This window comes from Oncorhynchus mykiss, chromosome 12 (assembly GCF_013265735.2).
Source record: "Oncorhynchus mykiss isolate Arlee chromosome 12, USDA_OmykA_1.1, whole genome shotgun sequence".
Classification (NCBI taxonomy): Eukaryota; Metazoa; Chordata; class Actinopteri; order Salmoniformes; family Salmonidae; genus Oncorhynchus; species Oncorhynchus mykiss.
This window is the reverse complement of record NC_048576.1, coordinates 85,427,036-85,454,973: the sequence shown is the minus strand read 5'-3', so window position 1 is coordinate 85,454,973 and position 27,938 is coordinate 85,427,036. Positions and strand designations below refer to the sequence as shown.

General features: G+C 44.2%; 2 protein-coding genes across 5 annotated transcripts; one reads left to right on the top strand and one right to left on the bottom strand.

The window, feature by feature from the left end:
* Nucleotides 1–27: 27 nt before the first annotated feature.
* LOC118937830 (filaggrin-2-like) lies at nucleotides 28–2,401 on the top strand. Its single transcript, XM_036939544.1, has 4 exons — nucleotides 28–33; nucleotides 623–1,299; nucleotides 1,358–1,402; nucleotides 1,592–2,401. Exons 1-4 carry the CDS (start codon nucleotides 28–30, stop codon nucleotides 1,944–1,946), a joined length of 1,083 nt encoding a protein of 360 aa, XP_036795439.1. The 3' UTR covers nucleotides 1,947–2,401.
* sgsm3 (small G protein signaling modulator 3) lies at nucleotides 2,133–27,610 on the bottom strand. 4 transcript variants are annotated; one of them, XM_036938899.1, is made up of 21 exons: nucleotides 27,445–27,610; nucleotides 17,556–17,648; nucleotides 17,116–17,201; nucleotides 16,762–16,825; nucleotides 15,175–15,374; nucleotides 13,488–13,610; nucleotides 13,055–13,198; nucleotides 12,401–12,596; nucleotides 11,915–12,060; nucleotides 11,415–11,678; nucleotides 11,171–11,353; nucleotides 9,344–9,499; nucleotides 6,882–6,936; nucleotides 6,286–6,335; nucleotides 6,004–6,156; nucleotides 5,855–5,925; nucleotides 5,699–5,747; nucleotides 4,349–4,434; nucleotides 4,138–4,260; nucleotides 3,750–3,810; nucleotides 2,133–3,303 (listed from the first exon to the last, which is right to left on the bottom strand). In XM_036938899.1, the coding sequence occupies exons 2-21, from the start codon at nucleotides 17,560–17,562 to the stop codon at nucleotides 3,220–3,222; spliced, it is 2,301 nt and encodes a 766-aa protein (XP_036794794.1). In that variant the 5' UTR covers nucleotides 17,563–17,648; nucleotides 27,445–27,610; the 3' UTR covers nucleotides 2,133–3,219. The 4 variants fall into 4 exon arrangements, with proteins under 4 accessions (XP_036794794.1, XP_036794795.1, XP_036794796.1 ...); XM_036938900.1 differs by having other exon boundaries at nucleotides 13,503–13,610; XM_036938901.1 differs by having other exon boundaries at nucleotides 11,415–11,648; nucleotides 27,445–27,603.
* Between the last annotated feature and the right edge of the window lie 328 nt (nucleotides 27,611–27,938).

Genomic DNA, 27,938 nt, shown 5'->3' with positions numbered 1-27,938 from the left:
GCTTTTCTTCAGTAATTACACACCAAGATGGAGGTTAGTTCGATGGCGGATGGACACATCCATTGTAATATAAAGAAATTAACTGAAATAAAAGTTTACATAGTTCTTCCCAGTCAGCAAAGTGACTACTACAGATACACTGTTTAGTAGCCCACAACGGAGAGCCATGTTGGCACTAAACATTTGGAGACAATAGTGGATGGAATGCAGAGTAGAATGGGATTGTTGGGTACCAACACAGATCGACAGCGTGGTTGGAGTAGGTTCCACTTCTCAATCAGCACCTCCTACTACAATACTGGTAGCAGGACACACGAACACAGGAGTAGGTTCCACTTCTCAATCAGCACATCCTACTACAGTACTGGTAGCAGGACACAGGAGTAGGTTCCACTTCTCAATCAGCACATCCTACTACAGTACTGGTAGCAGGACACACGAACACAGGAGTAGGTTCCACTTCTCAATCAGCACATCCTACTACAGTACTGGTAGCAGGACACACGAGTACGTTCCACTTCTCAATCAGCACATCCTACTACAGTACTGGTAGCAGGACACACGGACACAGGAGTACGTTCCACTTCTCAATCAGCACATCCTACTACAGTACTGGTAGCAGGACACAGGAGTAGGTTCCACTTCTCAATCAGCACATCCTACTACAGTACTGGTAGCAGGACACACGGACACAGGAGTACGTTCCACTTCTCAATCAGCACATCCTACTACAGTACTGGTAGCAGGACACACGGACACACGAGTACGTTCCACTTCTCAATCAGCACATCCTACTACAGTACTGGTAGCAGGACACAGGAGTACGTTCCACTTCTCAATCAGCACATCCTACTACAGTACTGGTAGCAGGACACACGGACACAGGAGTAGGTTCCACTTCTCAATAGCACATCCTACTACAGTACTGGTAGCAGGACACACGGACACAGGAGTACGTTCCACTTCTCAATCAGCACATCCTACTACAGTACTGGTAGCAGGACACACGGACACAGGAGTACGTTCCACTTCTCAATCAGCACATCCTACTACAGTACTGGTAGCAGGACACACGAACACAGGAGTAGGTTCCACTTCTCAATCAGCCCATCCTACTACAGTACTGGTAGCAGGACACAGGAGTACGTTCCACTTCTCAATCAGCACATCCTACTACAGTACTGGTAGCAGGACACACGGACACAGGAGTAGGTTCCACTTCTCAATCAGCACCTCCAACTACAGTACTGGTAGCAGGACACACGGACACAGGAGTAGGTTCCACTTCTCAATCAGCACATCCTACTACAGTACTGGTAGCAGGACACAGGAGTACATTCCACTTCTCAATCAGCACATCCTACTACAGTACTGGTAGCAGGACACACGGACACAGGAGTAGGTTCCACTTCTCAATCAGCACATCCTACTACAGTACTGGTAGCAGGACACAGGAGTACGTTCCACTTCTCAATCAGCACATCCTACTACAGTACTGGTAGCAGGACACACGGACACAGGAGTAGGTTCCACTTCTCAATAGCACATCCTACTACAGTACTGGTAGCAGGACACACGAACACAGGAGTAGGTTCCACTTCTCAATCAGCACATCCTACTACAGTACTGGTAGCAGGACACACGGACACAGGAGTACGTTCCACTTCTCAATCAGCACATCCTACTACAGTACTGGTAGCAGGACACACGGACACAGGAGTAGGTTCCACTTCTCAATAGCACATCCTACTACAGTACTGGTAGCAGGACACACAAACACAGGAGTAGGTTCCACTTCTCAATCAGCACATCCTACTACAATACTGGTAGCAGGACACAGGAGTACGTTCCACTTCTCAATCAGCACATCCTACTACAGTACTGGTAGCAGGACACAGGAGTACGTTCCACTTCTCAATCAGCACATCCTACTACAGTACTGGTAGCAGGACACACGGACACAGGAGTACGTTCCACTTCTCAATCAGCACATCCTACTACAGTACTGGTAGCAGGACACACGGACACAGGAGTACGTTCCACTTCTCAATCAGCACATCCTACTACAGTACTGGTAGCAGGACACACGGACACAGGAGTACGTTCCACTTCTCAATCAGCACATCCTACGACAGTACTGGTAGCAGGACACACGGACACAGGAGTACGTTCCACTTCTCAATCAGCACATCCTACTACAGTACTGGTAGCAGGACACACGGACACAGGAGTACGTTCCACTTCTCAATCAGCACATCCTACTACAGTACTGGTAGCAGGACACACGGACACAGGAGTACGTTCCACTTCTCAATCAGCACATCCTACTACAGTACTGGTAGCAGGACACACGGACACAGGTGCTACTACGACATCAGATCAGTGCCCACTGTAGCAAAACGTTTCACAACAAAAACAAGTTTCTCTGGGACAAATTCAGGTACATTCCTCCCGGTTTGGTTCTTAGTGATACACCCCAGTCCTTGAGTCTGAGGAAGTACTTCATATGGCACAGTAGAGGTGACTACTCTGTACCTAAGGAATGCTACAATCAGCACTTTCTGTATATTAATAGTCTTCTGCACCTGATCTAAAGTATCAGAAACACTGGTGTGGACAACATACACAGTAGCTTCACCCAAGAACTAACAGCCATGGTGACAGAGAGGACTATCAACCTTGGTTACATACTAATTGCTTCCTTAATAGACACATCAAAAGACCTTTGATTTGTTAGCAAGCTCAGAAAGTAAATGTAATTCGTTGATAGACATGGAAAGTCTTTTGGTGTCTCAAATGATAACCTGGCCACGGTAAGTTGCCAAACATTGCAGATAGAAATGCCATGAATAGAGCTGATGTTATTCCTTATTCTACATGTCAGAGGCATGTTTGTTCTACAATGCTTATTTCTATCTGAACATTCCATAAAGTTGCGTCTTACTGAACGCGCCCCCTATAGTGTACTATCCTCAGTAGAAAGGCTTCGGATGCAGTTTAGTTGAGACGAGGAAGTGAAACCACGATGCATATCAATGTGTTTGTAGAATGATGATCAAATGTCTGAACATTACAATACTTCCTAGTGAGAGGTAGTGATGGAAACACTAGTAGTGGGTTCTGACATAGCAGTCAATATGAAAGAAACAGAAAGATCACTCTGGTAGACACAGCATGTGTTGGGCAGGGGAGTTTTTTGCAGGCTTTGGGTGTGTGTTTCTAGCCATCGATGTCCCAGCTGAAGAGATGATGCTTCACCAACATGTCTTGGACTCCTTCCTTCAGTGGCCTCTGATCTTTCTCCTGGAGGGAGGGGGGGGGGGGGGGGGGGGAATAAAGAGTGAAAGAGGCTGTTTGTTTAAAGGGAGTGTATAAGGAACAGCAGTTGCTGGGTGCAGTTTAAAATGTCCACAATGGAGGTCAAAGGGTTATGGGTGAGGTGTGCGCATTGGGATGGTTTTCCCCAATGTTCACTATTCTACTATCACTAGCCATCACCAGCTACGTTCTCCAACAACTGAACCAGGAACAGCTTGTTGTTTAGATAACTCTAGTTTCCTATTCTAGTCCCTAAACCCATAGTTGAGTAACTAGACCAACTACATTGACCAGAGTTTCCCTAGAGATCCCAACTAAAGAGGTAATGGTCAACCAACACATCTGCAACCCCTTCTTTGAGAATGGTTTTGCAGAATTCAGCCACACACAGGTATGAGTTCACAGGGTGGGTGTTTTACACACATACATACCTCTTTCTTGGCAGGCAGCTCACAGTCCTGAGAGAGACTGAAGGCAAACTTTGAGAGAACCCTAAGGAAACATCACCTTTTTAAAACCACACCACCATCCTTTCCACACATACACCATTTTATATCCATTTCACTTCATCCTGGCCTCTAAGTCTTTCAAAAATAATCTAGCTGTTAATACGCTTGAATGGCGAGATTTAATCTTGTAATATTCTGCTGGCACCGTCTTGTGTGCGTCGCTCTCGCATTCATTCTCACTTGTGATCTCACAGTTTCACTCCAATCTCTCCTTTGTTTTATTTCTCAATCATTCGTTCCAATCTCTTCTCATTCTCTCTTAATCTCTCCCACTCTGTCTCTCTCGTGGACATCTGTCTCCATCTTTTACCTGAGCTCACACTTGATCTGGACCCATCCTGGGCTGCGTAGGAAGGACCAGGGCTGGTACCACTTCTCCACTGCAGGCATACTGGAACACAACACCTCCAACCACAGGTGTAACACCTGCTCACTGTGGGGGGAGAGAGATGTGGTTAGGGAGTGTTCACTGATAAGAGGGACAGCCAGGATCTCTGAGTGAGAGAATCTGTGTGACTCACTTGAGGCCCACGCAGAGGAGCGAGCGGAACTTGACGTCCATCTGAACGTGTGCAGAGTCGTGGCTCATATTTACAGACTGCACCGCCTGAAAGAAACAGACGGAGGGCGCTGAAGCATCACTGAAACAAATGCTTATGAACAAAACATTCAGTGTAAAACTGTCTGTAGCCTAAGGCCTATGTTTCTAACAGACAACCTTCACAGCCCATCGGCCCCTACCACTAGGCAGTTCCTCATTCCCCCTTTGAAAGTATCTGCATTTCAGGTGCTAAGTGTCATTTTTGAAATTGTACTTTTTTCCTCCTTTATCTCCCTAATTTCGTGATATCCAATTGGTAGTTACAGTCTTGTCCCATCGCTGCAACTCCTGTACGGACTCAGGAGAGTTGAAGGTCGAAACACGACCCCGCCAAGCCACACTGCTTGTTGACACATTGCTCGCATAACCCAAAAGCCAGCCGCACCAATGTGTCGGAGGAAACACCATACACCTGGCGACTGAAGTCAGCGTGCAGACGCATGGCCTGGGACATCCCAGCCAGCCAAATCCTTCCCTAACCTGGACGGCGCTGGGTCAATTGTGCACAGCCTCATGGGCCTCCCAGAGGTTTGTCAGTGAATTATTGTATAGTCAGTCTAGCCCGGGATTGAACCTGGGTCTGTAGTGACGCCTCTAGCATTGTGATGGAGTGCCTTAGTCCGCTGCACCACTCAGGAGGCCCAGATACTGTAAATTCAATAGAGAACTAGGTCCCATATTACACAGTTCTTTCAGATCTTGGAGATGGAATGAGGAAGTCTTTAGTGGCGGGAAGTCTTTAGTGGCGGGAAGTCTTTAGTGGCGGGAAGTCTTTAGTGGCGGGAAGTCTTTAGTGGCGGGAAGTCTTTAGTGGCAGGAAGTCTTTAGTGGCAGGAAGTCTTTAGTGGCAGGAAGTCTTTAGTGGCAGGAAGTCTTTAGTGGCAGGAAGTCTTTAGTGGCAGGAAGTCTTTAGTGGCAGGAAGTCTTTAGTGGCAGGAAGTCTTTAGTGGCAGGAAGTCTTTAGTGGCAGGAAGTCTTTAGTGGCAGGAAGTCTTTAGTGGCAGGAAGTCTTTAGTGGCAGGAAGTCTTTAGTGGCAGGAAGTCTTTAGTGGCAGGAAGTCTTTAGTGGCAGGAAGTCTTTAGTGGCAGGAAGTCTTTAGTGGCAGGAAGTCTTTAGTGGCAGGAAGTCTTTAGTGGCAGGAAGTCTTTAGTGGCAGGAAGTCTTTAGTGGCAGGGTGTGAGGAAGTCTTTAGTGGCAGGAAGTCTTTAGTGGCAGGGTGTGAGGAAGTAAACAGGCTTGTTATAGGATAACATTTACAAAAGGACTCACTCTGTAGAGGAGCTCCTCTGGTGTGAGAACCTTGCCATCCTCATCTAATCTGGGGGGAGAGAGAGAGAACTGATGGACTGCACCACACAACTAAGACGACTGTGTAGGAATCCTAGCTGTTCATATGGTACAGAGGTCTGTGTGTGTCTAAGTTACCTGTACGTCTTACACAGCACCAGTCTGGAGTAGACCGAGTTAAAGTCCCTCTCCACCTCTCTACTGGCTGCCTGAGGAGAAAACAGACAAAAGAACAGTCAGGTAAGGCACCGTCAGACAGACACTGAACCCAGCCGTCTGTCTCCTACCTCCTCTATGAAGAGCCAGGGGTGGCAGGGTCCTCCCAGTATGGAGGGTTTCTTCAAACCGTGTTGGAAGATGGCCTTCAGGGCAGGACACAACGTCCCTCTGACCAGGTCTGTCACCGCCTCAGTCACCGAGTCATCACCCGCCAGAGAGTACTGGGGACAGCAGACCAGTTATACATACAATACTGACAAACCCATAGACTGGATATATCCACTAAAATAACACTGACAAATTTAAGTCTGTTTTTACTAGACTGACTACACAATAATTCACTGACAAACCTCTTTGCTCCGCTCATCGAGGATTTCTACGAACTTGGCTGGAAACCAACCTTGAGTAAGAGAACATGAGATAGAAGGTTCCCCAGAGTGTTAGGAAAACAGACTACAACATTCTACAGGACGTGTGGAGGGGAGATTGGGACAGAGATGGACATTCTACAGGACGTGTGGAGGGGAGATTGGGACAGAGATGGACATTCTACAGGACGTGTGGAGGGGAGATTGGGACAGAGATGGACATTCTACAGGACGGGTGGAGGGGAGATTGGGACAGAGATGGACATTCTACAGGACGTGTGGAGGGGAGATTGGGACAGAGATGGACATTCTACAGGACGTGTGGAGGGGAGATTGGGACAGAGATGGACATTCTACAGGACGTGTGGAGGGGAGATTGGGACAGAGATGGACATTCTACAGGACGGGTGGAGGGGAGATTGGGACAGAGATGGACATTCTACAGGACGTGTGGAGGGGAGATTGGGACAGAGATGGACATTCTACAGGACGGGTGGAGGGGAGATTGGGACAGAGATGGACATTCTACAGGACGTGTGGAGGGGAGATTGGGACAGAGATGGGGTGTTTTCATTCACCTCTCAGCCCGTTGAGCTCTCCCACCCAACAGTGCTCATCTTTCTGGGAAAAAATCTGAGAAAGAGAAAAACAGAGGGATGAGATGGAGGAGTGAGTCACTGTTGTAAAACTTTTTTTTTTTTTTTTTTACACGTATGTTTTCACATACATTTCACACGCTGTGTTTGCAAAAACAAAGTCAGTGTGCTGTTAACAGTATAGCTTTCCCCACTGTGTTAACAGTATAGCTTCCCCACTGTGTTAACAGTATAGCTTCCCCACTGTGTTAACAGTATAGCTTCCCCACTGTGTTAACAGTATAGCTTCCCCACTGTGTTAACAGTATAGCTTTCCCACTGTGTTAACAGTATAGCTTTCCCACTGTGTTAACAGTATAGCTTTCCCACTGTGTTAACAGTATAGCTTCCCCACTGTGTTAACAGTATAGCTTTCCCCACTGTGTTAACAGTATAGCTTTCCCACTGTGTTAACAGTATAGCTTTCCCACTGTGTTAACAGTATAGCTTTCCCACTGTGTTAACAGTATAGCTTTCCCACTGTGTTAACAGTATAGCTTCCCCACTGTGTTAACAGTATAGCTTTCCCACTGTGTTAACAGTATAGCTTTCCCACTGTGTTAACAGTATAGCTTTCCCACTGTGTTAACAGTATAGCTTTCCCACTGTGTTAACAGTATAGCTTTCCCCACTGTGTTAACAGTATAGCTTTCCCCACTGTGTTAACAGTATAGCTTTCCCACTGTGTTAACAGTATAGCTTTCCCACTGTGTTAACAGTATAGCTTTCCCACTGTGTTAACAGTATAGCTTTCCCACTGTGTTAACAGTATAGCTTTCCCACTGTGTTAACAGTATAGCTTTCCCCACTGTGTTAACAGTATAGCTTTCCCCACTGTGTTAACAGTATAGCTTCCCCCACTGTGTTAACAGTATAGCTTCCCCCACTGTGTTAACAGTATAGCTTCCCCCACTGTGTTAACAGTATAGCTTCCCCCACTGTGTTAACAGTATAGCTTCCCCCACTGTGTTAACAGTATAGCTTCCCCCACTGTGTTAACAGTATAGCTTCCCCCACTGTGTTAACAGTATAGCTTCCCCCACTGTGTTAACAGTATAGCTTCCCCCACTGTGTTAACAGTATAGCTTCCCCCACTGTGTTAACAGTATAGCTTCCCCCACTGTGTTAACAGTATAGCTTCCCCCACTGTGTTAACAGTATAGCTTCCCCCACTGTGTTAACAGTATAGCTTCCCCCACTGTGTTAACAGTATAGCTTCCCCCACTGTGTTAACAGTATAGCTTCCCCCACTGTGTTAACAGTATAGCTTCCCCCACTGTGTTAACAGTATAGCTTCCCCCACTGTGTTAACAGTATAGCTTCCCCCACTGTGTTAACAGTATAGCTTCCCCCACTGTGTTAACAGTATAGCTTCCCCCACTGTGTTAACAGTATAGCTTCCCCCACTGTGTTAACAGTATAGCTTCCCCCACTGTGTTAACAGTATAGCTTCCCCCACTGTGTTAACAGTATAGCTTCCCCCACTGTGTTAACAGTATAGCTTCCCCCACTGTGTTAACAGTATAGCTTCCCCCACTGTGTTAACAGTATAGCTTCCCCCACTGTGTTAACAGTATAGCTTCCCCCACTGTGTTAACAGTATAGCTTCCCCCACTGTGTTAACAGTATAGCTTCCCCCACTGTGTTAACAGTATAGCTTCCCCCACTGTGTTAACAGTATAGCTTTCCCCACTGTGTTAACAGTATAGCTTTCCCCACTGTGTTAACAGTATAGCTTTCCCCACTGTGTTAACAGTATAGCTTTCCCCACTGTGTTAACAGTGTAGCTTCCCCACTGTGTTAACAGTGTAGCTTCCCCACTGTGTTAACAGTGTAGCTTTCCCACTGTGTTAACAGTATAGCTTTCCCACTGTGTTAACAGTGTAGCTTCCCCACTGTGTTAACAGTGTAGCTTCCCCACTGTGTTAACAGTATAGCTTCCCCCACTGTGTTAACAGTATAGCTTCCCCCACTGTGTTAACAGTATAGCTTCCCCCACTGTGTTAACAGTATAGCTTCCCCCACTGTGTTAACAGTATAGCTTTCCCACTGTGTTAACAGTATAGCTTCCCCACTGTGTTAACAGTATAGCTTCCCCACTGTGTTAACAGTATAGCTTCCCCACTGTGTTAACAGTATAGCTTCCCCACTGTGTTAACAGTATAGCTTCCCCACTGTGTTAACAGTATAGCTTCCCCACTGTGTTAACAGTATAGCTTTCCCACTGTCCATGTACCATACCGGGCTCTAACTAGTGCTACTCTGCTCACAAACACACGTGACCAACTTCCTTGACAATGTACCAACGGATTGAGCTACACAAATACATGGCAACATTTAAAGCAAGCTGTGGAGTGAAATTACAGCACTTAACTCCATTACATGTATGTGTTCTGTCCACTCACTGTGATGATGTCGTTCTTCCTAAAGCCCAGTTCATCGTCGTCATGGCGCTCAAAGTCCAACAGGGCTTTGGCCCGTCTCCGTCGGTTACGAGACACAACCAGGAAGTTCTCGTGGTCTCTCTGGTGGCTCTCCATGGAGTAGTCTGGAGTCAGGTCCTGAGAGGAGGGACAGAGGGAGGGAGAGAGAGAAAGATGAAGAGAAGGCGAGAGGGGGAGGGACAGATTAATCTAATCAAATTAGCTCAGAATGTACATCAAACATGTCAATCAGAATGACTCCACTATTTCCTAACTGTGTCGCAGTGTGAAGCACCATTGATTCAGTGATTTGATTTAATGACCGAGTGACTCATTGTTGGGTAACATGACTCACGGTGCTGCTGTGTCAGGGGAAGAATTCAATTATATGACTCATGCCACGATTACACCAGGCACTACCTAAAGCCTTCTACTGGAGATCAGTCATGGGAAAGGGGGATAACCTAGTCAGTTGTACAACCATGCATTCAACTGAAATGTGTCTTTGCATTTAACCCAACCCCTCTGAATCAGAGAGGGGCAGAGGGCTGCCTTAAATTGACATCCAGGTCTTCAGCACCAGCATGGGAGGACAAGAGATGCATACATTCAGCGACTTAACGGCCAGCGACTGAGCTCAGAGACCGGAAAGTCACAGATTTCTGCAGATTATCAGCAAGGCGACCACAAGATAACCAGGTGAAGGAGGGACGGACTCCCTACCCATAGCATTGTCACCATGCCAAATAGGCTAAGGTGACATTGTGCATGGTATTTAGGGAGAGCTCAGCTACTTCTTACTACAAGGCAGCTTCTCTCTTAAACGCGGGGTCAGTGAAACTGAGTCGATTCAGTAATCTGATTTAGTAGTGAGACTCACAGTGCTGGTGTGTTGAGGGTCCAGACAGCTATATGATTCAGTAACCTGATTCAGTAGTGAGATTCACAGTGCTGGTGTGTTGGGGGTCCAGACAGCTATATGATTCAGTAGTGAGACTCACAGTGCTGGTGTGTCGGGGGTCCAGACAGCTATATGATTCAGTAGTGAGACTCACAGGGCTGGTGTGTCGGGGGTCCAGACAGCTATATGATTCAGTAACCTGATTCAGTAGTGAGATTCACAGTGCTGGTGTGTTGGGGGTCCAGACAGCTATATGATTCAGTAGTGAGACTCACAGGGCTGGTGTGTCGGGGGTCCAGACAGCTATATGATTCAGTAACCTGATTCAGTAGTGAGATTCACAGTGCTGGTGTGTTGGGGGTCCAGACAGCTATATGATTCAGTAGTGAGACTCACAGTGCTGGTGTGTTGGGGGTCCAGACAGCTATATGATTCAGTAACCTGATTCAGTAGTGAGATTCACAGTGCTGGTGTGTTGGTGGTCCAGACAGCTATATGATTCAGTAGTGAGACTCACAGTGCTGGTGTGTTGGGGGTCCAGACAGCTATATGATTCAGTAACCTGATTCAGTAGTGAGATTCACAGTGCTGGTGTGTTGGGGGTCCAGACAGCTTTATGATTCAGTAGTGAGATTCACAGTGCTGGTGTGTTGGGGGTCCAGACAGCAATATGATTCAGTAGTGAGACTCACAGTGCTGGTCTGTTGGGGGTCCAGACAGCTATATGATTCAGTAGTGAGACTCACAGTGCTGGTGTGTTGGGGGTCCAGACAGCTATATGATTCAGTAGTGAGACTCACAGTGCTGGTGTGTTGGGGGTCCAGACAGCTATATGATTCAGTAGTGAGACTCACAGTGCTGGTGTGTTGGGGGTCCAGACAGCTATATGATTCAGTAGTGAGACTCACAGTGCTGGTGTGTCGGGGGTCCAGACAGTGGAAGTGTTCAGCGGTGCGGGTGATGGCCTCTCGGAGCGCTGCTACCAGCTCTGTCTGCTTGATGTTCTTAGACTTGAGAGCCTCCGCCTCGTCCTCACCCCACAACAGAGAGCTCAGAGTGGACTTCCTACGTAGCGACTGTCTCCTCACAACCTATAGACACACTCTGGTTAGACATGCTATCACACACACACATTTCTATCAGACCACTCACTTTATTGAGGTTGTTGTTGAGTGTGTGGGAGTTGTTGGTGTTGAGCTGGGCCTGCTCATTGAGGATGTAAGCCAGGTGTTTGTTCCTCTGGGCCTCCAGTGTGTCCTGGGACAGCGCCCCCGCCAGCCTCATGGCCTCCCCCAGTACTGCAGCCCCGTCACCCAGCTGGCTGGGCAGATCGGACAGCGTGTTGAAGATGGACGCAGAGTTCTCAGAGGACACCAGCTCCTCCTCCTGTAGGGGAGAGAGGAGAAGGTCAACCTCCTGTAGGGGGGAGAGGAGAGGGTTAAACAGGGGAATGACCAATCCCAAATTCCCAAGACACTTGTAGGCCTCTAGATCTGAAAGGGTTGGATAGATGTAGGAAAAAGAGGTGGAGTTATTACTGTATGATTTTCAATACCAATCCAATCCTTTCTGATCTACACAGGTCTAGGGAGTAGGGGTTGGTTTAAAATCAAACCAGCAACCAGCCAGCCAATGAGAAACAACTATCCCACCTTGATCTTGAGCATGCCCAGTGTGACCTGGAAGAGGACCACAGAGCCCTGGTAGAACAGCAGGTCCCAGATCCTCAGCAGGATGCGGATGTCCACCACACTGGCAAACGATGTCAGGAACCAGTGCAGCGTGATCAGAGACAACTCTGGGGGAGGAGAGGAGGCGAAGGGAAGGGTTAGGACACACAGGCAGGTTGGTCTCCTACACTACACCCGACATTCTTAGCAATGTTTGTGGCCTCTAAACACCAGACTTTAAAAGCCTTATTGCAGTTTCCCTGTAGCTCCCATGATCCCTATTCACATTTTTACATTAACAGCTTAGTCATTTAGCAGATGCTTTTATCCAGAGTGACTTACACTAGTGCATTCAATCTTAAGTTAGCTATGTGAGACAACCACAGTTCATTTTCCTCCATAAAGTAGGATCCAGCAAAGTAGGATAAGACGAGTGTTAAAGTGTAAAGAACCCCCCATCTCTCTCACCGATGTCGTGCTCCTGCAGAAGCCTGTCCAGGCTTGGTAGATACTGGACTATGAGCTGTCTGAGGACCCTCTGGTCTGTCTGGACCCCCAGCAGGGTGGAGGAGAAGTAGGAGGGTGGCAGCAGGTCCTCGATCAGGGCACACATCATCCACAGCACGTCCTCCTCCTCCAGGAACAGCAACAGACATGACACCACCTGGGGATGGGGAGAGCGTGGAGAAAAGAAACAGAAGAGATTAGATCTTTATTGTCCCCGTTGGGCAATTCGGTTGCAGCGAAAATACAGAGTCTGGGCAGATACAAACATATACACATTACAGTAGAGGTATTACAAACTCCCTAGATTAAAGAGTTAATCAAGAACACAAGATCAAAGTAATATTTAAAATACTATTTAAAACGTGCAGAAAGGGACCTGGATAGTAATATGCCAGGTCTTTACCAGACAGAGGAAAGTGTATTAACCTGGATGGTAATATGCCAGCTCTTTACCAGACAGAGGAAAGTGTATTAACCTGGATGGTAATATGCCAGGTCTTTACCAGCCAGAGGAAAGTGTATTAACCTGGATGGTAATATGCCAGGTCTTTACCAGACAGAGGAAAGTGTATAGATCGTAACTACACAATAGAGCACAGTGAACGTCCTCCTTACCATGCCTGTGCCCTGGCAGTAGCCAATGTCTGGGTAGAGCCATGCCAGGCCCCGCAGTACCCGCCTCAGCCTGGGAACACCCACACTCTGCAGGCTGCAGAAACACGCGTTGGAGGGCATGGTCCGCAACAGGTCCTTCTCTATCTGAGAGAGGGGGAAGAGATGGACGGAGTGGGATGAGAAGGGGTGGCGAGATAGAGAGAGGGGGGAAATATTGTTTTTCAACCAATGTGTTGTAAGAGTTTACAGATTTATTAGCATATATAAATTAATAATCAACCATTAATAAATCCCCTTGTAAATCACTTATATTTTTTAAAACAGGTTAACAATGTTTGATCCTCAATCACAGATTTTCATCAAGGGAGAGAAACATCTTACATCATCAGTACCATTCCACCCCTCCACCTGGAGTCATCTGGATGTACAGTACCTCAGCATCCAGTACCTGTTTGGCAGCAGTGGTCTCGTCGTTGGTGCTGTTCTTAACGATCTCTTTGTAGGAGATCTCTGTAGTCCTTTTCTTCTGCAGAGCTCCAGACAGACGCATCCACAACTAGCACGACCAGAGAGAGAGGGGGGGGGGGGGGGGCAGTCAGACAACAGACGAGAGGTCGACTGATTATGATTTTTCAACGCCGATACCGATTATTGGAGGACCATAAAAACACAATACCTTTGAGATTGATTTTTTTATATATATATATATATATATATATATATATATATATATATAAAAAATCAATCAATCATAGACCTAATTATAATATAAAAACACACAGAAATACAAGCCTTAGGTCATTAATATGGTAAACTATCATTTTGAAAAAACAAAACGTTTATTCTTTCAGTGAAATACGGAACCGTTCCGTATTTTATCTAACGGGTGGCAACCTTAAGTCTAAATATTGCTGTTACATTGCACAACCTTCAATGTTATGTCATAATTATGTACAATTCTGGCAAATTAATTACGGTCTTTGTTAGGAAGAAATGGTCTTCACACAGTTCGCAATGAGCCAGGCGGCCAAAACTGCTGCATATACCCTGACTCTGTTGCACAGAATGCAAGAGAAGTGACACAATTTCCCTTGTTAAAATAAATTAATGTTAGCAGACAATATTAACTAAATATGCAGGTTTAAAAATATTTACTTGTGTATTGATTTTAAGAAAGGCATTGATGTTTATGGTTAGGTACTCATTGGTGCAACTATTGTGCTATTTTCGCGAATGTGCTTGTTAAATCACCTGTTTGGCGAAGTAGGCTGTGATTCAATTATAAATTAACAGGCACCGCATTGATTATATGCAACGCAGGACAAGCTAGATAAACTAGTAATATCAACAACCATGTGTAGTTAACTAGAGATTGTTTTTTATAAGATATGTTTCATGCTAGCTAGCACCTTACCTTGGCTTCTTGCTGCACTCGCATAACAGGTAGTCAGCCTGCAACGCAGTCTCCTTGTGGAGTGCAATGTAATCGGCTATAATCGGTGTCCAAAAATGCCGATTACAGATTATGAACACTTGGAAAATCGGCCCTAATTAAATCGGCCATTCCGATTAATCAGTCGACCTCTACAACAGACATCTCTGAATCAGGTTATACACCGTAGTAGGAGTTGGCCCTTTGACCACTTTATCTCCCCTTACTGGTCTGTGGTCTCATTCTGCCTTTTCCCTTTGTTAAAACCTCTACTGCTGTGTTTTCCCCCTCTAGGCCCCCTTACTGGTCTGTGGTCTCATTCTGCCTTTTCCCTTTGTTAAAACCTCTACTGCTGTGTTTTCTCCCCTCTAGGCCCCCTTACTGGTCTGTGGTCTCATTCTGCCTTTTCCCTTTGTTAAAACCTCTACTGCTGTGTTTTCCCCCTCTAGGCCCCCTTACCTGTGGTCTCATTCTGCCTTTTCCCTTTGTTAAAACCTCTACTGCTGTGTTTTCTCCCCTCTAGGCCCCCTTACTGGTCTGTGGTCTCATTCTGCCTTTTCCCTTTGTTAAAACCTCTACTGCTGTGTTTTCTCCCCTCTAGGCCCCCTTACTGGTCTGTGGTCTCATTCTGCCTTTTCCATTTGTTAAAATCTCTACTGCTGTGTTTCCCCCCTCTAGGCCCCCTTACCTGTGGTCTCATGCTGTGTGGTATGCCCCCCAGCACCAGGGAGCGGAGGCGTTCAGAGTGGGGCAGGACGGGGGAGATGAGGTCCCAGGTCAGGTCTCCTACGGTGTGGTTGTGGGTGAACTCCAGGTGGGCCTGCCAGCGCAGCCTCTGCTGGGGGTCCTCTCTCTGGGGCTCTGGCCTCGGCTCTGGCTCTACACCATCTGGAGGGGGAGAGAGATGGTGTTCAACTTCAGTTATCGTTGTTCAGGGTTATACTCCTGCATTCCTGTTACTTTGGCACTGTCTGCTTCCCCTGTTTTAATGATTTCTCCTCCTCCACCACTAAGGTCTGTTTCCCCTGTTTTAACCCATTAGACATGGGCCCAACAACAGCCCCAGTGTTCAGCTGTGTCTCAGTTCCTTTACAGTGGACTATGTCTACAGTGTCAGCAACAGGTCAATAGGATTTCAGCAAGCAGTGCAAGTCACTTTTTTACCTTTATTTAACTAGGCAAGTCAGTTAAGAACACATTGTTATTTACAATGACTGCCTTTCCCCCAGCCAAACCCTAACCAGGGGCGGCAGGGTAGCCTAGTGTTGGACTAGTAACTGGAAGGTTGCAAGTTCGAACCCCCGAGCTGACATGGTACAAATCTGTCGTTCTGCCCCTGAGCAGTTAACCCACTGTTCCTAGGCCGTCATTGAAAATAAGAATTTGTTCTTAACTGACTTGCCTAGTTAAATAAAAATAAAAAATAAATAACCCGGATGACACTGGTCCAATTGTGCGCCATCCTATGGGACTCCCAATCACGACCGGTTGTGAAACAGCCTGGAATCAAACCAGGATCTGTAGTGACACCTCTAGCACTGAGATGCAGTGTCTTAGACCGCTGTGCCACTCGGGAGGCCCCAATTCAATGCCTGTGAACTGATCACAGGTATTGAATTGATCGGTCACACGTTGCATACTGTAACTGTACAGCTATGGCTGAAAAAATCTGAAAGACGATGGCCAGAGCTTACCCATGATGTTGAATAAAATCGTTACGCAACAAGTCAGTTTTAGTCAACGTATGGAATAGTTGGGAAATGACAAATCCGAAATGCGGTCTTTTCCTATGATATATGACACACATTTTCAGCCTACGTTACATTTCAGGGCTGGGTTTTATTTGGGTGTTACCACCAACCAGCATGCCACTGTTTATTCATCAGAAACAGGTGCAGTGTTATTCATTTTCAAGACTGAGATGAGCCAAACAGCCTTGTGTCCACTTGTCAACCTGAGCCATGGAGCAAATTAAAATGGGGCGTGGAAACGTGATTTTGCACCTACACTTTTTTTCTTTTTACCAGAAATGCATCATCCATTGGATAATATATTTTTAACAAAGACTAGCTAAAAAAATGTATCTGACCATTTTATAAATGGAATAACACAACCCACCACGGTAGTCAACTCTTAATCTACTGAATGACTGCTAACATATTGCTGGGTGAGTAAAGACCAATATCGTTTAAAAGAAGCAAATCACATTAAAATTGATGCATGCAATGAGTGATATATCTGTGATATAGGTTTGAGTCCTATGTTTTCTTCTTACCATCACTGTCCAGCCTGAAGCCAAACTCATCATACTGCAGTTCTGCCTCCTCTGTTGGGTCCTTCTGTAAACGGAGACAATAAGAGCCATACAACAAGTCCCATGACATATTATATTAAAGTACAAGATAAATCACAGTAAACACTACGGGTTAAGCAGTACCTTTATAGGTCAATGAGTGCAAACAAGACGCTACAAGAATTAATGGCAAAAAAATATGAATATGGGCAGGTGTGGTAAAAACATTCACATTCAATAAATCCAGAAATAGCCTAGAAAACCACAGTACTAAGCTAGAGGCTCCCTCTCCTCAGTGTTAACCTAGCAGTACAAAGATGTCAGGTCAGTCTGTACCTGATAGTACTTGGCCAGGATGTCCTGGGGCCACATACTGGAGGTCAGGGCTGAGAAGGGGCCCCCAGGGGCTGGAGTGTAACCACCTGGAACACAGAGGGGGGAAGGAATGAGAGAAGAGGGAGATAGAAGATAAACTGATTGTGAGTCAAATAATGTGAGGGACATAAAGAAAATAGAAGGACAAGAGAGGAAACATGAAGGGAAAGGGGCGAGGTGGGATGACAGAGGACTGAATGAGAATAGACTGACAGGGGGAAAATCAAACCCTGACAGAGAAGTTTGAGAGAAAGACAGAATGGAAAATGATAGGGGGGGGTGAGAGGAGAAACTGGCAGAAGGATAATCAAAAGCACTATCAGAAGCGTAAGGGAAAGAAAAGGAAGAGGATGGAGGGATTGAGGGAGGGAAGAGGGGAAGAGAGGGATGGGAGCCCTTACCTGACATGCTGGAGGAGAGCAGAATGAATAAGGTGTGTGTTGGTGTAGACAACCACTCTGGGAAAGGAGGGAGATCAGATACTAGCACCGACTCTGGAAGGAGAAAACAGACAAATTACCTGTCTGACCCAATAACTCACTCACACTAATGTCCCAAAGATTAGTCCCCCTTTAGTTAACTCCTTTTTGAATCCAAGAGTGGCAGAAGAGCTCCTGCATGTTCAGTTTGGTCTTCAATTCCATGTAGCAAGGTAGCCAGCATCAGTACATCCTTTCGTAATCAGTCTTTCCTTCCCCTAGTAAGGAGGGGTCAGTTCAAACACATTTACAGACACTAGACAGAGCACACAATAAGAGCTTAACCCTTCTCCATGTGAAGCAGTAGAACTACTGGAGCAACAGCCTCTCTCTCATGAACACACCTCTTCCTTATAGAAAACAAACAAAACAGAAGACACTAACATGACCTATTCTTGCACCGTGCAGTCAGGATCAAAAGTGATAGAACAAGAGAGGGAGGTCAGGATGGAGAGAGATACAATGAGGAAAGAGATTGAAGTGAGAGATGGAGGAAGAACAGATGATCAGAGCAAGAGAGGGAGCGAGTGGGAGAAAGAAAGAACTGGGGGTGTGTGAAGGAGGAAGAAGGAGGGATACAACTCTGAAGCACCAACTGTTCTCATGCAATAATAATGGCAACGTGACCATGGCTGCTGCTCTTCATACTGTAAATATTGCCCTTCCTTGGCTTCTCTCACAAACACACACACACTATAAGAGTGTTATTGTCTTGAAAGTAAACCCATGACATGCCTAGCTCCTCAGGGAGTAGAAGGGGGGGCTGGCAGCAGCATTTGACCTCAGTGTATTTGAATGAGCAGCAGTTAAGTGTACCCATTAAGACCACTTCCATCTTTGGATTCAAAGTAGAAAAAGACAAATGTTCTGCTATTTAATGTTTCAACCAGTTATTCTAAGGCAATCAGGTGTTTTATTATTCATTATGGACAGTTCGAACTAGTGGCCAATTTCAAAGCTGCAAAAAAACTGACTCTGATAATAACATTTCTGATATTTTTAGTAGTACCTCAGTTGATCATACTTAATATAAATAGGAGATGAATGTGCTGATATATGCACATGATAGCATGCAACGTGTATTAATTACTATTTATTACCAATTGAAAATAGGTTTTTCAAGCTAGCAGTCGCACCACGTCAAAGTCAATGTAGCAACAGAACTCAATATAGAACAATATAATCAAATCACATTTGATCGGTCACATGTTAGCAGATGTTAATGCGAGTGTAGCGATATTGCTTGTGCTTCTAGTTCAGACAATGTAGTAATATCTAACACATTCACAATGACTGCCTTACACACACAAATGTGAAGGGATGAATAAGAATCTGTACATATAAATATATGGATGAGCGATGGCAGTGATGCATAGGCCAGATGCAGTAGATGGTATAGAATACAGTATATACATATGAGATGAGTAATGTAGGATATGTAAACATTATTAAAGTGTTGTTATTTAAAGTGACTAGTGATACCATTAAGTCAATTTATTAAAGTGGCCAAAGAATTGAGTCTGTATGTTGGCAAAAGCCTCTCTTTGTTAGTGATGGCTGTTTAACAGTCTGATGGCCTTGAGATTGAAAAACAGCTTCCGTCTCTCGGTTCCAGCTTTGATGCACCTGCACTGACCTCGCCTTCTGGATGATAGCAGGGTGAACAGGCAGTGGCTCGGGTGGTTGTTGTCCTTGATGATCTTTTTGGCCTTCCTGTGATATCGGGTGCTGTAGGTGTCCTGGAGGGAAGGTAGTTTGCCCCCGGTGATTCTTTGTGCAGACCGCACCACCCCCCGGAGAGCCTTGCGGTTGAGGGTTGCGCAGTTGCCGTACCAGGTGGTGATACAGTCCGACAGGACTGTTGCGCCTTCACCACACTGTCTGTGTGGGTGGACTATTTCAGTTTGTGTGTACGCCGAGGAACATGAAAATAAAATAAAAAACTAACTTTCCACCTTCTCCATTACTGTCCTTTGTTTTGTTGACATTGAGTGAGAGGTTATTGAACTTTCCGGAAACCACACTCCTCCTCCCTGTAGGCCATCTCGTCGTTGTTGGTAATCAAGCCTGAGTAGCAGACAGTTTACTCTGGGCACCTTATTCATCCAAGCTACTCAATACTGCTCCCAGCCTTAACAAGTTAAACATATTGCACTTTTACTTTCTTCTCCAACACTTTGTTTTTGCATTATTTAAACCAAATTGAACATGTTTCATTCTTTATTTGAGACTAAATTGATTTTATTTATGTATTAAGTTCAAATAAAGTGTTCATTCAGTATTGTCATTACAAATTAGAGGTCGACCGATTAATCGGAATGGCCAATTTAATTAGGGCCGATTTCAAGTTTTCATAAACAATCTTTTTTTTTTTTTTACACCTTTATTTTAAATCTTTATTTAACTAGGCAAGTCAGTTAAGAACACATTCTTATTTTCAATGACGGCCTAGGAACGGTGGGTTAATTGCCTCGTTCAGGGGCAGAACGACAGATTTTCACCTTGTCAGCTCGGGGGATTCAATCTTGCAACCTTACAGTTAACTAGTCCAACGCTCTAACCACCTGCCTCTCATTGCACTCCACGAGGAGATTGCCTGTTACGCGAATGAAGTAAGCCAAGGTAAGTTGCTAGCTAGTACTAAACTTATCTTATAAAAAACAATCATAATCACTAGTTAACTACACATGGTTGATGATATTACTAGATATTATCCAGCGTTGCATATAATCGATGCGGTGCATATCGTTGCTCCAATGTGTACCTAACCATGAACATCAATGTCTTTCTTAAAATCAATACACAGAAGTATATACTTTTAAACCTCAATATTTAGCTAAAAGAAAACCAGGTTAGCAGGCAATATTAACCAGGTGAAATTGTGTCACTTCTCTTGCGTTCATTGCACGCAGAGTCAGTGTATATACAACAGTTTGGGCCGCCTAATTTGCCAGAATGTTACGTAATTATGACATAACATTGAAGGTTGTACAATGTAACAGGGATATTTAGACTAATGGATGCCACCCGTTAGATAAAATATGGAACGATTCCATATTTCACTGAAAGAATAAACGTTTTGTTTTCGAGATGATAGTTTCCGGATTTGACCATATTAATGACCTAAGGCTCGTATTTTTGTGTGTTATTATGTTATAACTAAGTCTATGATTTGATAGAGCAGTCTGACTGAGGAATGGTAGGCACCAGCAGGCTCGTAAGCATTCATTCAAACAGCACTTTCATGCGTTTTGCCAGCAGCTCTTCGTTGTGCGTCAAGCATTGCGCTGTTTATGACTTCAAGCCTATCAACTCCCGAGATTAGGCTTATGTAACCAATGTGAAATGGCTAGCTAGTAAGCGGGGTGCGCGCTAATAGCGTTTCAAACGTCACTCGCTCTGAGACTTGGAGTGGTTGTTCCCCTTGTTCTGCATGGGTAAAGCTGCTTCGAGGGTGGCTGTTGTCGCTGTGTTCCTGGTTCGAGCCCAGGGAGGAGCGAGGAGAGGGACGGAGGCTATACTGTTACACTGGCAATACTAAAGTGCCTATAAGAACATCCAATAGTCAAAGGTTAATGAAATACAAATGGTATAGAGAGAAATAGTCCTATAATAACTACAACCTAAAACTTCTTACCTGGGAATATTGAAGACTCATGTTAAAAGGAACCACCAGCTTTCATATGTTCTGAGCAAGGAACTGAAACATTAGCTTTCTTACATGGCACATATTGCACTTTTACCTTCTTCTCCAGCACTTTGTTTTTGCATTATTTAAACCAAATTGAACATGTTTCATTATTTATTTGAGGCTAAATTGATTTTATTGATGTATTATATCAAGTTAAAATAAGTGTTAATTCAGTATTGTTGTAATTGTCATTATTACAAATTAATTAATTAAAAATCGACCGATTAATCGGTATTGGCTTTTTTCGGTCCTCCAAATTGGTAACTGTATTCATAAGTGATGACAAAAACCTTTTAAAAGTTTTGTTACTTTAATGAGAAATGACAAAAAAGTTCCATTTGGAATATTTTTAATTTCAGTGTGATTAACTCAGGCCTTGTCATTAGGGGAGCAATGCTACAAAGCATTAGAAATAGATTTGGGTACGACTTTTTGGGACTTTGAAAACGGTTGCAATAAGGAAAGTTTTTGCATTGGTAGTTGTGGAAAAATGCATATCTGATCAAAAAATGTATCCTAATAATAATATAAATATCTCAGTGATCCAAGAGGAAATGTCATGAAAAATAACACGATCATTCTTTGGGTCAAATGTCAGTTGTGTGAGAATTACCCATGCTTGTGTGTATGTTTGTATGTGCGTTTGCAAGGACAAATCAACAGGCGTTAGACTATCTGGTGAATGAATAATGAAGCCTAAAATCATGTGAGTGAGTGAGTGAAAGAGAAACCCTTCTGCAGCCAATGCAGTCAGTAGAAAATCCCCACTCGATAACACACAACTCACACACAGTAGTGTCCCTATCAGTTCATACCCAGACTCATATCACAGCGAGTAAAGATAGAGCTTACAGACAAACACAGTTACCTCATCACAGGCCAAAAGAACACCTAGTTGGTTACCCATGGAGACCGTTTCCCCCGGAGACAGTGTCGTCTCTTAATCTTGGATTGGGAGGAAAGCTCACTCAAGTCTTATGAGCTGTGTAACCTAGAAGATGTTTGTTTGCCATTCCTTTGAGCCAACAAGTCATGTTCTCTAATCACTATGACAAAAACACATTACAGCACCCCTGGGCCCTAGTAACAGTGTCCATGTTAACAAACAGTACTTAGCCTATTGAAGTTGTAATCAGCGACAGCCAGACTTGTTGACCGGAAGTGATGTGGGGACAGGTCACACAGAAAAATAAAAAAAAGCACACACCACTAAGTTTTCCAGATGCATTTTACAACACCAGGAGATCTTTTACAAACCTGTTTAGCTTGCTGAACTGTGACAATCACTCCCGGCAACTATACCATGGTAACCAACGACAGCTTCATGGAAACAGACACTGTCGGAAAGCAAACGTTGCGGCAACAACATGACCACCTTGAAATGATTAAACAGCAGGAGGCTCGCTCTTCTGTTACAACTTCCTAAAGACCATTCATTCACAGTAAACAGCCCCACTATCACCTCCTTATAAACAGACTACATTAGCATAATAGCTATAGCCATCCAGCCAAGCATATCAGGCCAACCACCATGGCAACAAAGCAGTCATTCCTCCAGACATGGAGTATCAGCATATGAAGAGGATATTTGGGACTTGAGAAATCAATTGGTGGTTTGGAGGATGGCCAGAGCAGTCCTAGACTAGTCCTTGTGTTTTTCCTGCTTCGGGGGTACAGGGCAACATGTAGGCTACACAGTCATTTGTTGGATTGGTATTACACATTTATAGCGCAAATGTATCCCTTTTCTACATTCTTAAAGACAATTCTGGAAGAAAGCAAGATAAAAGAGAGATGGAGGGGCAGATTTTAAGGCGAGGCTATCCTGTGTTTACCTACACTTTACACAATGAAGATCCTGCTGTGTGGGCTGGGAGTGCCCTGTGTGTGAGCCCTCTGAGTCACCAGAGCAGGAGATCTGGCTTGCAGATTCAGTGCCTTTTTTAAATCCCCGCTGAAGACATTTTTATAACAATGTGTTTAATGCATGATTTTAATTATCCATCTAGTTTCTTTGTCCTTCCTCCTGTCTTTGTTAGTACTTATTTATTGTGTTGTTTTATGATGTGAAGCACTGTTGCTAGTATTGAAAGGTGCTATACAACATATTTGTTTAAATGTATTATTAAATGGCAGCTAAATTTGACATTTGAGTAATTTAGCAGATGCTCTTATCCAGAGCAACTTACAGGAGCAATTAGGGTTAAGTGCCTTGCTCAAGGGTACAGACAGATTTTTTCACCTAGTCGGCTCTGGGATTCGAACCAGCTGCCTTTCAGTTACTGGCCCAATGCTCTTAAAGGAAGTGCTGCGATGGGCCCTCTCCTTCTCTGCTGCGGTAGACTCTGGTTAAAGTGACCTGTTCTCTGCTCAAAATCCTTAATCCATCTCCTTACTCCCTGGCTCTCCCTCCAGCAGGTCCCCCCAGAGCCAGACAGTCACGTCAGCAAATGGTGAGTCACAGCAGGCTATATCATTGGACACACACACAATGCAAGAGACTAGCTGCCACGAACACCACTCTGCTCAACAGCTAAATTATGATCAGCAGGCCCCATTCTCTTTGGCATGCTTGCGTCGCACCGCACACAAACAGTGGCATGAACGCCCCATCACAGGTTCCCACACCTATTCCAACACACAGACATGTGAGACACGGTAACGAGAAATGCCACTTTCTCTGAAATCCCAAATACTATTCTGGGGAAAGCTCCATAAATCCACAGCCTTCCAAGGAGCTTAGAGGGAACTTAAATGTCATCACATCACTCACTCCCTACTGAGGAAACAGGTTCTGCCTCTGATCCAAACGAACACAGTATCCAACAGCATCCGTCACACTGTGGTCTTTAACCAACAGGTGTTAAAGGCAGAGTGTGTGGTGGAGCCAGTAAGATAGATGGTTGGTTGACTGACTGACTGACTGACTGACTGACTGACTGACTGACTGACTGACTGACTGACTGACTGACTGACTGACTGACTGACTGACTGACTGACTGACTGACTGACTGACTGACTGACTGACTGACTGACTGACTGACTGACTGACTGACTGACTGACTGACTGACTGACTGACTGACTGACTGACTGACTGACTGACTGACTGACTGACTGACTGACTGACTGACTGACTGACTGACTGACTGACTGACTGACTGACTGACTGACTGACTGACTGACTGACTGACTGACTGACTGACTGACTGACTGACTGACTGACTGACTGACTGACTGACTGACTGACTGACTGACTGACTGACTGACTGACTGACTGACTGACTGACTGACTGACTGACTGACTGACTGACTGACTGACTGACTGACTGACTGACTGACTGACTGACTGACTGACTGTCTGTCTGTCTGTCTGTATATATATATATAACAAATTTCATGCAATTCTACTCATTTTGCCATGGGGCAGATTTTTGTTAAATTAAACGCATTATGCGGGTTGAATGCAGTAACAGAAAAAAAACTATTAATACAATTCCCACGATGGTAGTGACTGCTTATCACTTATTAACCATCAGTTATTCACATGACTTTAATATTTCAGTTGTGTACATTACATTTGTTTTATTTGATTACTATCATTTCATTCCAAGTCATTATCTCTATAGAGCTGCTGCCTACGCTGTCTGACAAAAATCACTATTTTAGTAGTTCAGAGTAAATAAGGCAGACTTATGACTGCTGAATACCAATACCTCAAAGCAACTGCTCTCTGTGTATCCCCTCTTGCTCCTGCATTCATCTGTAGCTTAGTAGCAGGCATAAAAGAAACAGAACGGACAAGCAGCCGAGCAATGGATTATAGGTCAATGTAGTTCATTATCATGTTTTCTGCACTAAACTATGTAGAACATTGGCCAGTTGGAAACTAAAACATCGTACATTTCAGACATGATCCGATTTCTCTACAGAAACTGCAGTACATTGACAGAAAAAAAGAAACAAAAAAGGATTTTCAAATAATTAGCTAGTTGTTTAAAAACAGAAAAACAACCGACACTTCAGTTAAATCCTTAAGCACCAGTAGTGGTGCGCGACTAATGTGGTTGGAGTCGCCTCTTGCTCGACTCCAAAATACGCTGAAACGGATGCGCACACACCACATTATTGCTAAGTCCTACTAGGAAGACTGCATTTGCATTCTAGAGGACTGACATGAGCATGATGCTGCCCCTTTGCTCATCAACTTAGCCTATAAAAGGACTAGGTGACGTGTAGGAGCTAGAATATTTCTGTGATATATCTGCTGTGTGCAGCCTTGATGGACCCCATGGAATGACATGGCGCAATCTACCCTGATAAGGCTAGCAAGTTAGCAGACTTAAGGAAAATTAAATGAAACATTTGGTCCCATTTAGAAAACCGATTTGTGTTAAGAAAACATGCATTTCATAATCAACAAAATATTTTGTCTGCATTACCATGGCATAGAGGAGTGTCCCAGTTTGACAGTAGGTGATAGGGATACTGTCAATGTCACTATTCTAAAAAGGTGGGGTCCACCATGGGACCCATCAAGGCTGTGCACAGTCATTTAGATGTACATCCCATTACAAAATATGTAATGAATATCCTTTCTTAGTGAAAAAAACAAACAATAGAACCTTAACATCAATTACCTCATTAACCCTATGTCATTTGACTTACCATTATGCCTCTAGAGACATGTCATTACACGGGATGCCACACCCACAATGATGCCCATTGAACCAATTTTTTTAATCAGTCTCATATTTTCGCAATAACACACAGGCATTGATTATTATTGTACAAATGTATAGGATATCCATTACAAAGCTTACATCTCCCACTTTGCCAGGTGTCCTGCTTAACAATACTCACCCTATACTTTTATATACATTTGATGAATTTACAAGGCATTAATAGACAAGACATTGCTGGATACAGATGACCAAAATATAACCTATGCACATGGTTCTGGCTGTCAGCCTAGTGGCCGACACACCTACCTATGCCTGGCTGTGCTCCCACCCATCACTCTCTCCCTTGGAGTTGGCTCTTTCTTTGCTGTGAAAGATGCAAGAGTTTGTGTTCTCGAAGTAGACTATGGAAAATAGTTTCCACCGTCGCAAAAATAATGAATATTTGGAGTTGATTCCAAGAGGAGCAGATGTCAGAGAATGGGGCAGATAGATTCCTTGACTATCTGCCCCTCGACTATCTGACTATTATTTTTGGAGTCGACTCCCCACCACTAAGCACTAGCAGTTTTTCAGATAATTTCCTGCAATTCTAAACGTTGCCATAGGATGTAGAGAAAAGTTAATATGATATCTGAGTGATATCTGAATAAGGGCCCCTGGTCGCTCATTTGACCATGATTACAACAAGTTTAGACAGCTGGGTAGACAAATTAACCAATCTAAAAATGTTTTGCTGACATGGGCTAATTGAGTGACCATCTGTGACAGCCATAAGAGAAAACTACTGATGCACAACCACATTTCGAAATTGCACCTTGTGTTTCTACTATGCTAACTCAGTAAGTTAAGACCAACTGAGTTCCTAAAAACAATTTAAAAAATCAAATATCCGCGGGTCTACAAACAAGTGTGCATGTGTGGAAAAACCTAGTAACCACCATCATCCATGCCATGGCACCGATCACAAATCCTCATCAATGAACTCGCCATACTAACGTTAGTTAACTTTAATTTGTCGGTTATAAATAACATGATCATATTCCATTGTAGCAGCAACACATTAACGTTATATTGATGCCAATTGTCCAACCATGTCACGACTTGGATGGATGGAAACCTTTATCGTTCGTCATCACTTGACATGAACATATTATTTGATTCGTGATTGTATTGGCTACCTAACAAGCTAAACTTCAGCTTACTAATATGCTGTTCAGAACATGCTAGCTAGCTACATTGCCAATCATGATAGATAGATTCAATGAACATGCATGAAGCCTGGCTAGTAAGTTACAGTTCTAGCTTGCTTGATAACAACGCTAATGTTACCTAACTGGCGAACTGATAGCTAGCTAGGTAGCTAAACATATGTTAAACATGGCTCTGGCCTCAACAAGTGCAGTGTCAGTGACTACATTACAATAGCTAGTATCTTACCTTATTGTCATTCTGTACAATTACAAAGGCTGTCCAATGTTTTCCGACGGCGTTTCTTAGTTGTAAAAATAGCCAAATCTGCTACTACTGGGGTTTCTGTTTTGCGTCATGCACCTGTCTGCGGTGCGTTTCTCTTTGGTATCACTGCGCTTCTCCAATGTTTTCCAATATGAAAAGTAGTCCCAGATCCCGGAACTACAGTACGTAACGTAATCTGTTTCCATATCCTTCCGCCTTGGACTCGATTAATGACGTGGAGTGTGGATTGACATGAATGAATATGGATCAATTTCTTTATTTAAATGATATAATGTATACTTTGAAAGTGATTCAGTCCAAGAACATATATGAATACATTTAAAGATTAAGAATGTCGATATTTGAGAGAAATAAAGTGAGTATCGAAAGAATAGGCATTGAAATTCCTGTTCAGACATTCTCTGACATCTGCTCAATGTAAACAGACACATTAGCGGATTGCTCTTTGCCTGTCA

Coding starts and splice junctions, on each gene's coding strand:
- LOC118937830 (XM_036939544.1), top strand. Junction 1,300..1,357: donor TTCCACTTCTCAATCAGCAC/ATCCTACTACAG, acceptor CTCAATCAGCAC/ATCCTACTACAGTACTGGTA. Junction 1,403..1,591: donor ACACACGGACACAGGAGTAG/GTTCCACTTCTC, acceptor ACACAGGAGTAG/GTTCCACTTCTCAATCAGCA.
- sgsm3 (XM_036938899.1), bottom strand. Junction 15,375..16,761: donor CTTCAGGCTGGACAGTGATG/GTAAGAAGAAAA, acceptor CTCCCCCTCCAG/ATGGTGTAGAGCCAGAGCCG. Junction 11,679..11,914: donor TGGGCATGCTCAAGATCAAG/GTGGGATAGTTG, acceptor TCCCCCCTACAG/GAGGTTGACCTTCTCCTCTC.